Here is a 14,504-nt window from a genome sequence, read left to right as displayed (position 1 = left end):
CACAATGTTTGTGCTGGGGTCTCCTTCATTCAGCCACTCCCAACATCAGTAACAATGGATTCCTCCCTATTGGAATGGGGAGCCCACCGGAACATCCATACCATTCAAGACAGGTGGTCTCCGTTGAGTCCATGGTACACATCAACTTGCTGGAACTCAGAGCAGTCAGAAATTCCTGTATTCATTTCCTGCCACTGATCGGGGCAAACATATAAAGATCATGACACTAAACTGGGAGGAGTGGTAGATACGCTGGAGGGTAGGGATAGGATACAGAGGGACCTAGACAAATTAGAGGATTGGGCCAAAAGAAATCTGATAAGGTTCAGCAAGGACAAGTGCAGAGTTCTGCACTTAGGATGGAAGAATCCCATGCACTGCTACAGACTAGGGACCGAGTGGCTAGGCAGCAATTCTGCAGAAAAGGACCTAGGAGTTACAGTGGACGAGAAGCTGGATATGACTCAATAGTGTGCCCTTGTTGCCAAGAAAGCTAATGGCATTTTGGGCTGTATATGTAGGAGCATTGCCAGCAAATTGAGGGACATGATCATTCCCCTCTATTTAGCATTGGTGAGGCCTCCTCTGGAATACTGTGTCCAGTTTTGGGCCCCACACAACAAGAAGGCTGTGGAAAAAGTTGGAAAGAGCCCAGCGGAGGGCAACAAAATGATCAGGGCGCTGGGGCACGTGACTTATGAGGAGAGGCTGAGGAAACTGGGATTATTTAGTCTGCAGAAGAGAAGAATGAGGGGGGATTTGATATGCTTTCAACTACCTAAAGGGGGTTCCAAAGAGGATGGATCTAGACTCTTCTCAGTGGTAGCAGATGACAGAACAAGGAGTAATGGGTTCAAGTTGCAGTGGGGGAGATTTAGGTTGGATATTAGGAAAAACTTTTTCACTAGGAGGGTGGTGAAACACTGGAATGAGTTACCTAGGGAGGTGGTGGAATCTCCTTCCTTAGAGGTTTTTAAGACTTGACAAAGCCCTGTCTGGGATGAGTTAGTTGGGGATTGGTCCTGCTTTGAGCAGCGGGTTGGACTAGATGACCTCCTGAGATCCCTCCCAACCCTGATATTCTATGATCATGATGGACAGCATGTCATATACATTTTACATAAACTGCCCTGTCCGCCGAAGCAGTGAGACTCTGGATTTGGTGCACATTGCGCCAGATCAACATCTTAGCTGCTTACCTTCTGGCATACAAAACACCCCAGCGAATGCTTTCAGCAGATGCTTCTTGCAAGATCATGAATGGGAGAGAGATCCCACTATATTCCACTGCATATTTCTACATTGGGATGTCCCACAGATAGACCTGTTCGCTAAAACCAAGAACAAAAGTGCTCCCATTTCTGCTCCAGAGCCGGTCTGGGTCACCACTCCCTGGGAGATGTCTTTCTCCTCCATTGGAACTGAGGACTCTTGTATGCATTTCCACCAATTCCCCTAATATCCAAGATGCTGCTCAAGATAAAGGAAGAAAAAGCCAAGGTTATTCTTGTGGTGCCCATGTGGCCAAGACAAACATGGTTTCCTTATGTCGGCTTGCTGTTTGTCAGCCAATCATTCTCCAGCCTGTTCCCAATCTCCTCTCCCAGGATGCTGATCAAATTCATCTCCCCAATCTCCAGGTTCAAGGCATGGCTGATAGATGGTTCAAGGGGTTAGAAACAACCCATTCTGAGGACATGGACAGTGCTATAGCATAGCAGGAAACAAGCCAGTCGTGTCACATATGTCCAAAAGTGGAAGAGATTCAAACACTGGTGTGATTCAAAGACCATATCACCTACATCCTCTCCACTATCATTTGTACTCGAGCTAAAAAGGTCTGGCTTATCTCTAAGCTCTGTAAAGGTGCACCTCACAGCTGTCATGGCCTTCCATCATATGATAGAGCGGTTTTCTGTTTTTGCTCATCCCACAACAAGAAGGTTCCTCCTGGGATTGGGTAACCTCTTTCCACAAATCAGATGCCCCACACCAGCATGGGACCTCAACATTGTGCTCAGATGTCTTATAAGTCCCCCCTAGAAAGCCATGACCACCTGTTCCCTTTTACACCTGTCTATGAAAACCACATTTCTAGTCGCCAACACGACTGCTGAAAGAGTAGGGGGGATAGTGACTCTAATGACATACTCCACTTTACTTTTCTTTAAAGTCAAGTTCACCCTACGTCCATGTCCCAAGTTCCTGCTGAAAATATCTTTGGACTTCCATATAAACCAATTTATTCACCTTCCAGTTTTCTTTCCTAAACCACAACAGGTCAAAAGAGATGTGTCATTATACACACATGATGTCAGGAAGGCATTAGCCTTTTATTTATATAGGACTAAACCCTTCAGGAAATCTCCCAGACTTTCTCTCCATTGCGGACAGAACTAATCCCCAATTTCCAAGCAAAGACTCTCCAGGTGGATATCAGGCTGCATTATCTACTGCTGCCAGTCTCATGATCTTCAACCTCCTTCTAGAATACAAACTCACTCCATGAGATCCCTCTCCACTTCCATAGCCTTCCTCAAGAATGTTCTGGCCGCAGATATATATAGAGTCGCAACTTGGACATCCATTCACACATTCTCTGAAGATTTCGCAGTCACTCATGGCTCAGCGTCCAATGCCATATTTGGCTCCACTATTTTATCCTCAATTCTAGACTCAATGCCGAAGCTCTATTGTCACAGGATAGGTACTCTCCATCCCAAGCACTGGGTCACGTACAGACAGAAGAAGGAAAAAACTGTATAGCAGCCAGCTAGGTCCTGTATTCATGAATCTGTCTATAAAACATGGTAGTACGGCCTAGTGGAGTCAATCAAGCGGCCCTTCCACTCAGGGCAGTGTGGCCTAATGGCCAGAGTCAATAAAATAACCCACTTCTGTGGGATTGCATGGCCGATGGCCTGTTGGGGAAGTGAGATGCAACTTAGGGGTGTGTGGCACCCAGGCTTGGGGGACTCGGGTCCTCCCTGCTCCTTGGTGTCCCAGGCCAGGGCCTTGGCAGTGGTGGGGGTGCTCACCACTGAGTCAATGGGGATCCTCCCAAAACATGCTGACTGGTTCCCCAGTTCGCTCACTAGAGAAAAGTCTAATTCCCCTGGGCTGCTTCCGACCCTTTCTCCCTCGGTGATGCTCCATGGTTCCCCCAGGTCTCTGGGATTCTCAAATGGGCTAGCGCCTGCTGGCACAATCTCTTCTCCAGGCTCAACAGGCAGCCTGGAGTCCCTCTGGAGCTCTGTGTGCTGTGGCTTTGTAGTCAGGGCCTGTAGCAGCTCCCTGGAGAGAGCCTGCAGTCTGCGTCCTCTCTCTTCAGCAGCCTACCCAGACTGAGTTGGACTACTTCCTTTCATACCCTGCCTCCAGGCTGAGCATGTGCAGCAGAGTCAGAAGGGTGGGGCTTCCTCAGCCTGCAAAGCACAGTTAACTCTTTCAGGCTGGTGTAGGGCAGGTACACCTCGTCACACCCATCCATGTGTTAGGGGTACTGCTGTGGAATCACCTGGAGTGGAGCACCCATAGGGACACTATTCAAAGAATTAGAGAAGGTTACTCACCTTGTGCAGTAACTGTGGTTCTTTGAGATGTGCCCTCCTATAGGTGCTCCACTATCTAGTCTCCTCTCCTCTGCTTCGGAGTTCTTTTCAATGAGCTTCATGGTAGAGAAGGAACTGAGGGGAGTTCGCCCACACAGCACTATATAGCCCTAGTGCAGGGCATGAGATGGGGAGAGTGCATGTGTGGGCAGAACGGACACTGCTACCTAAAATCTCTAATCTGAGGCACATGGAGTGCAAGCACATCTAGAGTGGAGCACCCATAGGGACACACATCTTGAAGAACCACAGTTCCTGCACAAGGTGAGTTGCCTTCTCTTCTCAATATCTTGATTTTGGGCTGAATGCTCATATCTTCCCTCATTTTATCCTTCCCTTTTGCTATCAGTTTAACACCCTCCTGACTACTCTAACCAGCCTGTCCCCAAAGAGATTGGGTTTCCTACTGAGACGGAGGCCAGCCTAACTGTACAGTCCCCTCTCTCCACAGAAGGTGGGCCATTGTTCCAGAAATCCAAAACCCTCTGCCGCTTACCTAGCCAGCGGTTCACTTCCAGAATCTTCTGCCTTCTGTCTTCCTTTGTTCATGGGACAGGAAGGATCTCTGAGAAGATCTCTTGAACACTCTGAGTTCCCTGAAGTAATCTGTTATCTGCGAGATAGAGGAAGGTTAGAGGTCTTGGGAATCCTTCCAGGGCAGAGGCTGCTAACTACTGAGAGGCAAGAGGCAAGGGAATTAAGTGAAGTGATGAGGCTGGGGAGGTAGAGAGACTCAGATGAAGAGGTTCTTGTGGATCATCACATGCACCAGACAAGTCTATGTAATAAATAACTTGATAGCAGAGGTGTCCCAGAGTGTGGCAAGTTTGGCAGGTTTTTTACTTGTCTATTTTGCTCCTTGTTATTGTTTGCTGGTATTATTAATTTATTATATTATTATTATTATTATTGTTATTTTATTTTATTATTTTCAAAGGTTCAAATACCCTTAAAAGATCAAGAAAATAGAACATTCCAGAATGTTACAATGAGCCCATGACTGAAGTATCCACTCCCTTGTGGGAAAGATACTGTAAGGTTCAGAGTGTATCGAGGTGACCTCTCATCCTCCCCCGCTTTTGCTAAGGGGTAATCTTGACCACAGCTAAGGGGTTCAGGGTAAGAAGACGGCTGAGTGGTTTGAAAAGGTGTTTTGGTTCTCTGTTGTACTTAAAAAGGGGTGGCCTATCCACTTGTGGTGGGGTTTGGGGGGTGATACGGTGCATTCTGGAGGACTAGTTCTTATTTCATAGCTAGACAGATTCAGAAGAATACAATGTAGGTTTATAGGTATTCAATTATTAAAACAGGAAGCACATTCCAGGCAGTTGGGCTGAAATTACCTATAAACAGCCCCCAATTTAGGGCATTGCAGTGTTTTGGATGTCTCATACTGGGCACCAACAATGTGAAGCACCCAAAGTCCAAGGCCACTTTTGACAATTTTGTCTTTGGTGCTCAGGCACTTTTGGCTCAAAATGGACAAGCAGTTGGTGCCATCTGCAACAATGTTGGGTGACCATCTATGAAGATATTGTCAGACATCCAAAGAGCAGAGGTAGCAAACTGCAGAAACCACAAGGCAGGATGTTGATGGCCCGCAAGGCAGCAGGTCATGGAATAGTATTGGAGTGGTACATATGGTTAACATTTGTTACTACAAACCATTGATGGAGGGCTGTAAATTACACAGCACTTTCCAAACACAAGAGACAGGTTCTGTGCCCTGGAGAACTGAGAGTCTAAGGGTATGTCTACACTACGGAATAAGGTCGAATTTATAGAAGTCGGTTTTTTAGAAATCAGTTTTATATATTCGAGTGTGTGTGTCCCCACAGAAAATGCTCTAAGTGCATTAACTCGGCAGAGTGCTTCCACAGTACCGAGGCTAGAGTCGACTTCCGGAGCGTTGCACTGTGGATAGCTATCCCACAGTTCCCGCAGTCTCCGCTGCCCATTGGAATTCTGGGTTGAGATCCCAATGCCTGATGGGGCTAAAACATTGTCGCGGGTGGTTCTGGGTACATATTGTCAGTCCCCGCTTCCCTCCCTCCCTCCCTCCGTGAAAGCAAGGGCAGACAATTGTTTCGCGCCTTTTTTCCTGAGTTACCTGTGCAGACGCCATACCACGGCAAGCATGGAGCCCGCTCAGGTAACCATCACCGTATGTCTCCTGGGTGCTGGCAGACGCGGTATGGCATTGCTACACAGCAGCAGCAACTCATTGCCTTCTGGCAGCAGACGATGCAATATGACTGGTAGCCGTCATCGTCATGTCCGAGGTGCTCCTGACCATGTCGGCTGGGAGCGCTTGGGCAGACGTGGGCGCAGGGACTAAATTTGGAGTGACTTGACCAGGTCATTCTCTTTAGTCCTGCATTCAGTCCTATTGAACTGTCTTATGGTGAGCGGGCAGGCGATACGGATTGCTAGCAGTCATATTGCATCATCTTCTGCCGGGCAGGCAAAAGATGAGGATGGCTAGCAGTCCTACTGCACCGTCTTCTGCCGAGCAGCCATGAGATGTGGATGGCATGCAGTTCTTCTGCACCGTCTGCTGCCAGCCAAAGATGTAAAAGATAGATGGAGTGGATCAAAACAAGAAATAGACCAGATTTGTTTTGTACTCATTTGCCTCCTCCCCCGTCTAGGGGACTCATTCCTCTAGGTCACACTGCAGTCACTCACAGAGAAGGTGCAGCGAGGTAAATCTAGCCATGTATCAATCAGAGGCCAGACTAACCTCCTTGTTCCAATAAGAACAATAACTTAGGTGCACCATTTCTTATTGGAACCCTCTGTGAAGTCCTGCCTGAAATACTCCTTGATGTAAAGCCACCCCCTTTGTTGATTTTAGCTCCCTGAAGCCAACCCTGTAAGCCGTGTCGTCAGTCGCCCCTCCCTCCGTCAGAGCAACGGCAGACAATCGTTCCGTGCCTTTTTTCTGTGCGGACGCCCTACCAAGGCAAGCATGGAAGCCGCTCAGCTCACTTTGGCAATTAGGAGCACATTAAACACCACAGGCATTATCAAGCAGTATATGCAGTACCAGAACCTGGCAAAGCGATACCGGGCGAGGAGGCGACGTCAGCGCGGTCACGTGCGTGATCAGGACATGGACACAGATTTCTCTGAAAGCATGGGCCCTGCCAATGCATGCATCATGGTGCTAATGGGGCGGGTTCATGCTGTGGAACGCCGATTCTGGGCTCGGGAAACAAGCACAGACTGGTGGGACCGCATAGTGTTGCAGGTCTGGGACGATTCCCAGTGGCTGCGAAACTTTCGCATGCGTAAGGGCACTTTCATGGAACTTTGTGACTTGCTTTCCCCTGCCCTGAAGCGCATGAATACCAAGATGAGAGCAGCCCTCACAGTTGAGAAGCGAGTGGCGATAGCCCTGTGGAAGCTTGCAACGCCAGACAGCTACCGGTCAGTTGGGAATCAATTTGGAGTGGGCAAATCTACTGTTGGGGCTGCTGTGGTGCAAGTAGCCCACGCAATCAAAGATCTGCTGATATCAAGGGTAGTGACCCTGGGAAATGTGCAGGTCATAGTGGATGGCTTTGCTGCAATGGGATTCCCTAACTGTGGTGGGGCCATAGACGGAACCCATATCCCTATCTTGGCACCGGAGCACCAAGCCGCCGAGTACATAAACCGCAAGGGGTACTTTTCAATAGTGCTGCAAGCTCTGGTGGATCACAAGGGACGTTTCACCAACATCAACGTGGGGTGGCCGGGAAAGGTACATGACGCTCGCATCTTCAGGAACTCTGGTCTGTTTCAAAAGCTGCAGGAAGGGACTTTATTCCCAGACAATAACTGTTGGGGATGTTGAAATGACTATATGTATCCTTGGGGACCCAGCCTACCCCTTAATGCCATGGCTCATGAAGCCGTACACAGGCAGCCTGGACAGTAGTCAGGAGCTGTTCAACTACAGGCTGAGCAAGTGCAGAATGGTGGTAGAATGTGCATTTGGACATTTAAAGGCGCGCTGGCGCAGTTTACTGACTCGCTTAGACCTCAGCGAAACCAATATTCCCACTGTTATTACTGCTTGCTGTGTGCTCCACAATATCTGCGAGAGTAAGGGGGAGACGTTTATGGCGGGGTGGGAGGTTGAGGCAAATCGCCTGGCTGCTGGTTACACGCAGCCAGACACCAGGGCGGTTAGAAGAGCACAGGAGGGCACGGTACGCATCAGAGAAGCTTTGAAAACCAGTTTCATGACTGGCCAGGCTACGGTGTGAAAGTTCTGTTTGTTTCTCCTTGATGAAACCCCCCGCCCCTTGGTTCACTCTACTTCCCTGTAAGCTAACCACCCTCTGCTCCTCCCTTCGATCACCGCTTGCAGAGGCAATAAAGTCATTGTTGCTTCACATTCATGCATTCTTTATTAATTCATCACACAAATAGGGGGATGACTACCAAGGTAGCCCAGGAGGGGTGGTGGAGGAGGGAAGGAAAATGCCACACAGCACTTTAAAAGTTTACAACTTTAAAATTTATTGAATGACAGCCTTCTTTTTTTTGGGCAATCCTCTGTGGTGGAGTGGCTGGTTGGCCGGAGGCCCCCCCACCGCGTTCTTGGGCGTCTGGGTGTGGAGGCTATGGAACTTGGGGAGGAGGGCGGTTAGTTACACAGGGGCTGTAGTGGCAGTCTGTGCTCCAGCTGCCTTTGCTGCAGCTCAACCATACACTGGAGCATACTGGTTTGGTCCTCCAGCAGCCTCAGCATTGAATCCTGCCTCCTCTCATCACGCTGCCGCCACATTTGAGCTTCAGCCCTGTCTTCAGCCCACCACTTACTCTCTTCAGCCCACCACCTCTCCTCCCGGTCATTTTGTGCTTTCCTGCACTCTGACATTATTTGCCTCCACGCATTCGTCTGTGCTCTGTCAGTGTGGGAGGACAGCATGAGCTTGGAGAACATTTCATCTCGAGTGAGTTTTTTTTTCTTTCTAATCTTCAGTAGCCTCTGGGAAGGAGAAGATCCTGTGATCATTGAAACACATGCAGCTGGTGGGAAAAAAAAAGGGACAGCGGTATTTAAAAAGACACATTTTATAAAACACTGGCTACACTCTTTCAGGGTAAACCTTGCTGTTAACATTACATACATAGCACATGTGCTTTCGTTGCAAGGTCGCATTTTGCCTCCCCCCACCGCGTGGCTACCCCCTCAACCCTCCCCACTCCCTGTGGCTAACAGCGGGGAACATTTCTGTTTAGCCACAGGCAAACAGCCCAGCAGGAATGGGCTCCTCTGAGTGTCCCCTGAAGAAAAGCACCCTATTTCAACCAGGTGTCCATGGATTATATCTCACTCTCCTGAGGATAGCACAGAGAGATAAAGAACGGATGTTGTTTGAACGCCAGCAAACATACACTGCAATGCTTTGTTGTACAATGATTCCCGAGTACGTGTTACTGGCCTGGAGTGGTAAAGTGTCCTACCATGAAGGACGCAATAAGTCTGCCCTCCCCAGAAACCTTTTGCAAAGGCTTTGGGAGTATATCCAGGAGAGCCGCGAATGCCAGGGCAAAGTAATCCTTTCACATGCTTGCTTTTAAACCGTGTATAGTATTTTAAAAGGTACACTCACCGGAGGTCCCTTCTCCGCCTGCTGGGACCAGGAGGCAGCCTTGGGTGGGTTCGGGGGGTACTGGCTCCAGGTCCAGGGTGAGAAACAGTTCCTGGCTATCGGGAAAACCGGTTTCTCCACTTGCTTGCTGTGAGCTATCTACAACCTCCTCCTCCTCATCATCTTCTTCGTCCCCAAAACCTGCTTCCGTGTTGCCTCCATCTCCATTAAAGGAGTCAAACAACACGGCTGGGGTAGTGGTGGCTGAACCCCCTAAAATGGCATGCAGCTCATCATAGAAGCGGCATGTTTGGGGCTCTGACCCGGAGCGGCCGTTCGCCTCTCTGGTTTTCTGGTAGGCTTGCCTCAGCTCCTTCAGTTTCACGCGGCACTGCTTCGGGTCCCTGTTATGGCCTCTGTCCTTCATGCCCTGGGAGATTTTGACAAAGGTTTTGGCATTTCGAAAACTGGAACGGAGTTCTGATAGCACGGATTCCTCTCCCCATACAGCGATCAGATCCCGTACCTCCCGTTCGGTCCATGCTGGAGCTCTTTTGCGATTCTGGGACTCCGTCATGGTCACCTCTGCTGATGAGCTCTGCATGGTCACCTGCAGCTTGCCACGCTGGCCAAACAGGAAATGAGATTCAAAAGTTCGCGGTTCTTTTCCTGTCTACCTGGCCAGTGCATCTGAGTTGAGAGTGCTGTCCAGAGCGGTCAAAATGGAGCACTCTGGGATAGCTCCCGGAGGCCAATACCGTCGAATTGTGTCCACAGTACCCCAAATTCGAGCCGGCAAGGCCGATTTAAGCGCTAATCCACTTGTCAGGGGTGGAGTAAGGAAATCGATTTTAAGAGCCCTTTAAGTCGAAATAAAGGGCTTCATCGTGTGGACGGGTGCAGGTTTACATCGATTTAATGCTGCTAAATTCGACCTAAAGTCCTAGTGTAGACCAGGGCTTACTAAGACAAAACAAACACAAACACAGAGTCAGGGCTTGGGTGGCTGAGGAACACAGGGGTGGGGGAAACATCATTGTGGGAGGTGGCAATGCATTGTGGGAGGTGGCATGCTGGGCTGGTACATTATGAGGTGACTCACGGAAAGGAGGGCAAGGGAGGTTGAGGCTTAGACCCTTCGGGAATGGTCTGTTTGCCTCGGAGGATCTTTTGCAGCCTCACTGGCCGAGCTGGGGGAAATGGCTCAAATTCAATTTTTGGATCATTTTATTTTGGTTGAAATTTTGAATTATAACCAAATAAAGTTCAGTACATATGGATTAAATTATCATGGGTCCCAAGACTTTTTTTTCAGTTTTGGACCAGCCTTAGGCTCACTGAGGCACAGACCTGAAAGAAAAAGGCTCCCCCCCGGCCATCACAAAAGCAATGATTTAAAAAGTCAAACCCAGAGGAGCCAGGCTCCGTCTGACCCCGTCAAGGTGAGCACAGCCCTTGGGATCCTTCTCACTGGATCCTTTCATAGGTACGCAAGTGATATGACCCTATGTGCTGCCTCTTTATGCTCTGCTGGCTCCCTCTATGCTGTGATCCACGGGACTGCTGTGCACTATTACTGTTATTAGTGCGACTATGGGCAGAACCAACATCAAATCATGCAGGAGTTCTAGGCCATGGAGAACTTCCTATGTGAACCAGGCATTGCAGGTGGTGTCCACTCCCTTCTAAGGGGCCCATGGGGAGATAGCACAGCCTCTAGGAATAGGAAATATAACTGCCACTGCTGTGAAAGTTTACCCTGTTTCTAGAGCATCCAAATCCAGCTGCTCAAAACCTCTTCAAAACAACTATAAGTTATGGCACCATCTGACCAACTTCAGTCCAATCAGAATTGGACCATAACCCCTGTAGTAATGTTGGTAACTGACCCAGTGACATTACAACCAGTGGAATTTGCTTTATAGAACTATCAGAATAGGGTGCCTACAGATATGTTTGGGAGATTTACCTGTTGGTCTGGCTGCCATTTTGACAATTTAGCAGCATAAGCAATCCCCTGTCTCCCAGAGGCAAGTGTAAATTAAAGGTTAGAAAACAAGATGAGAATGAGACTGGAAAATTTGTTTAGCTCGTGAGTGAATGTAATACTCGCCCACACTCTGGTGCAGAAAGCTGAAATCTGTTAAATACACAGCAAGACAGCTTTGGCAGTGGGGGAGGGCTAGCTTGGTGGTTTGAGCATTGGCCTGCTAAACCCAGGGTTGTGAGCTCAATCCTTGAGGGGGCCATTTAGGGATCTGGGGCAAAAATTGAGGATTGGTCCTGCTTTGAGCAGGGGCTTGCACTAGATTACTTCCTGAGGTCCCTTCCAACCCTAATCTTCTGTGATTTACAGAAAGAATGTTGTGATTTCCTGTCTCTCCAGGCATCCTCTTTTCCCGCTCCTGACGCTGCTGTTTGAGAAGTGTGAGCAGGCCACACAGGGCTCCGAGTGCATCACCTCTGCCAGCTTTGACGTGGACATTGAGAACTTTGTACACCAGCAGGAGCAGGAACACAAACCATTCTTCAGTGATGACCCCGAACTGGACAACCTGGTAAAGCCCTGGTTCAGACCAGTACCAGCCCCATTGATTTGTTTAGCATTTTAGACAACAGGGTCGCTGCTTTGCTCTTACACGACAGGCATCTGAACCTAAAGCCCAAAGGGCAGCAGATTAGAGAAGTCTCAGGGTGGATGTGTTTTAAGGAGCATATGCTAGACAGTGGTTTTCAAACCGGGATACACATAATCCTAGGGGTACACGAGCTCTCGTCGGGAGTGAGAAAAATCCTGTAATGGTGGACAACACATTTTACTTAGTAGCAAGATTTTCAGACTGTGGGGCACGCCTCCCAGGGGTGCTGGAGGAACGTTCGGTGGGGCAAGCGGCAATGCGAGATGGCTCAGTTTTTGAGCTGAGCCCCCATTGAGTTACCAGCTTTTGGTTGCATGCCCCCCCCAACCCAGACAAGCTGGGTGCCCAACTGAGGTGAGTCAGGGGGTTAAGATGGCGCTCCATCCCTGAGCCCTGTGGCATCGCTGCTCACGCCCTTGAACGTTCCTCTGGATCCCCTGAGGAGGGGCATGCCCCACAGTTTGAAAACCTCTCGAATCATAGAATCATAGAACCATAGAATAACAGGGTTGGAAGGGACCTCTGGAGGCCATCTAGTCCAACCCCCTGCCCAGAGCAGGACCAATCTCAACTAAATCATCCCAGCCAGGGCTTTGTCAAGCCTGACCTTAAAAACTTCTAAGGAAGGGGATTCCACCACCTCCCTAGGTAACGCATTCCAGTGTTTCACCACCCTCCCAGTGAAAAAGTTTTTCCTAATATCCAACCTAAACCTCCCCAACTGCAACTTGAGACCATTACTCCTTGTCCTGTCATCTGCTATCACTGAGAATAGTCTAGATCCATCCTCTTTGGATCCACCTTTCAGGTAGTTAAAAGCAGCTATCAAATCCCCCCTCATTCTTCTCTTCCGTAGACTAAACAATCCCAGTTCCCTCAGCCTCTCCTCATAACTCATGTGTTCCAGTCCCCAAATCATTTTTGTAGCCCCTTTGCTGGACTCTCTCCAATTTCTCCACATCCTTCTTGTAGTGTGGGGCCCAAAACTGGACACAGTACTCCAGATGAGGCCTCACCAATGTCAAATAGAGGGGAACGATCACGTCCCTCGATCTGCTGGCAATTCCCCTACTTATACACCCCAAAATGCCATTGGCCTTCTTGGCAACAAGGGCACACTGTTGACTCATATCCAGCTTCTCGTCCACTGTCACCCCTAGGTCCTTCTCTGCAGAACTGCTGCCTAGCCATTTGGTCCCTAGTCTGTAGCGGTGCATGGGATTCTTCCGTCCTAAGTGCAGGACTCTGCACTTGTCCTTGTTGAACCTCATCAGATTTCTTTTGGCCCAATCCTCCAATTTGTCTAGGTCCCTCTGTATCCTATCCCTACCCTCCAGCGTATCTACCACTCCTCCCAGTTTAGTGTCATCCGCAAACTTGCTGAGAGTGCAATCCACACCATCCTCCAGATCATTAATGAAGATATTGAACAAAACCGGCCCCAGGACCAACCTTTGGGGCACTCCGCTAGATACCGGCTGCCAATTAGACATGGAGCCATTGATCACTACCCGTTGAGCCCGACAATCTAGCCAACTTTCTACCCGCCTCGAAGCTGTGGCTCAATGGAAGGCAGAAATCTGGGGTGGCACATGTCACCTCTGCCTATCTGAGATGGGGTATGCGGTAGCCTACATTATCTGTAAAGAAGTACTCAGTTTAAAAAGTTTGAAAACCACTGTGTTAGAGCAATGAGGAGTCTGGATAAGCTTGGCAATTATGATTTTTCAAAAGGAATAATTATAATTCTTTGTCTAAAATTTATAGAAACAGTTTAAGAACATAAGAACGGCCATACTGGGTCAGACCAATGGTTAAGGCTGCAAGTCTGTCACGGAGGTCATGGAAGTCATGGATTCCATTACTTTCCGGGATGTCTGTGACTTCTGTAGCAGCCAGTGTGGCTGGCCCGGGGGCAGCCTGAGCAGCTCGGGCAGCCCCTGGGCCAGCTGCACTGACCACTGCAGGGGTGGTCTCAGGCCACAGTACCCCCCCAGCAGCAGTAGGTGTTTCAGTGTAGGAGGGGGCTCAGGGCTCGGGTGCAGGCGTGGGTGAGGGCTTTGGGCAGTGCTTACCTCGGTGGAGGGGGAGGGCTCCCCAGAAACAGCAACATGCCCCTCATCTGCTAGACATAGGCGCGGCAAGGCAGCTCTGCACTCTGCCTCCACCCGCAGGCGCCACCCCCACAGCTCTCATTGGCCACGGTTCCCAGCCAATGGAAGCTGCAGAGTTGGCGCTTGGGGCGGGGGCAGCGTGCGGAACCCCGTGGCTGCACCTCTGTCTCGGAGATGAGGGACATCATGTCGGTGCTTCTGGGGAGCTGTGCAGAGTCGGATAAGGAGCCTGTCAGCCCCGCCTACTCCCGCCCCAGCAGCACTGGGGATCCCAGGCTACAAACTGCCGCTCGCCATCCCTCAGCACCAGCAGGGGTCCCAGGCTGCATGCCACTGCCCCCGCGAGCACCCGCAGTATCCCCAGTCCCCTCCCCCAGAGCACCCGCAGCACCCCTGGCTCCCTCACCCAGAGTACCCGCAGTGCCCCTGGGCCACCCTCTGCCCCAGATGACCCAAGTTTTAGTTAGGGGTATATAGTACAAGTCATGGACTGGTCACAGGCCCTGAATTTTTGTGTACTGCCTGTGACCTGTCCATTACTTTTACTAA

The 14,504-nt window shown here is 49.7% G+C and overlaps 1 protein-coding gene across 6 annotated transcripts in view; it reads left to right on the top strand.

Moving 5' to 3' along the window:
* Positions 1 to 14,504, top strand: part of PKNOX2 (PBX/knotted 1 homeobox 2) — a 711,797-nt gene that overhangs the window by 499,931 nt on the left and 197,362 nt on the right. For all 6 annotated transcript variants that reach the window (XM_037882447.2, XM_037882446.2, XM_043534121.1 and 3 more), the window contains one exon: positions 11,589 to 11,760. In XM_037882447.2, the coding sequence (XP_037738375.1) occupies positions 11,589 to 11,760 (172 nt within the window). The remainder of the gene's footprint in view (positions 1 to 11,588; positions 11,761 to 14,504) is intronic.

The sequence above is a fragment of the Chelonia mydas genome, chromosome 22 (genome assembly GCF_015237465.2).
Source record: "Chelonia mydas isolate rCheMyd1 chromosome 22, rCheMyd1.pri.v2, whole genome shotgun sequence".
Classification (NCBI taxonomy): Eukaryota; Metazoa; Chordata; order Testudines; family Cheloniidae; genus Chelonia; species Chelonia mydas.
The sequence above is the reverse complement of the archived record's forward strand: the minus strand, read 5'-3'. Positions and strand labels throughout refer to the sequence as shown.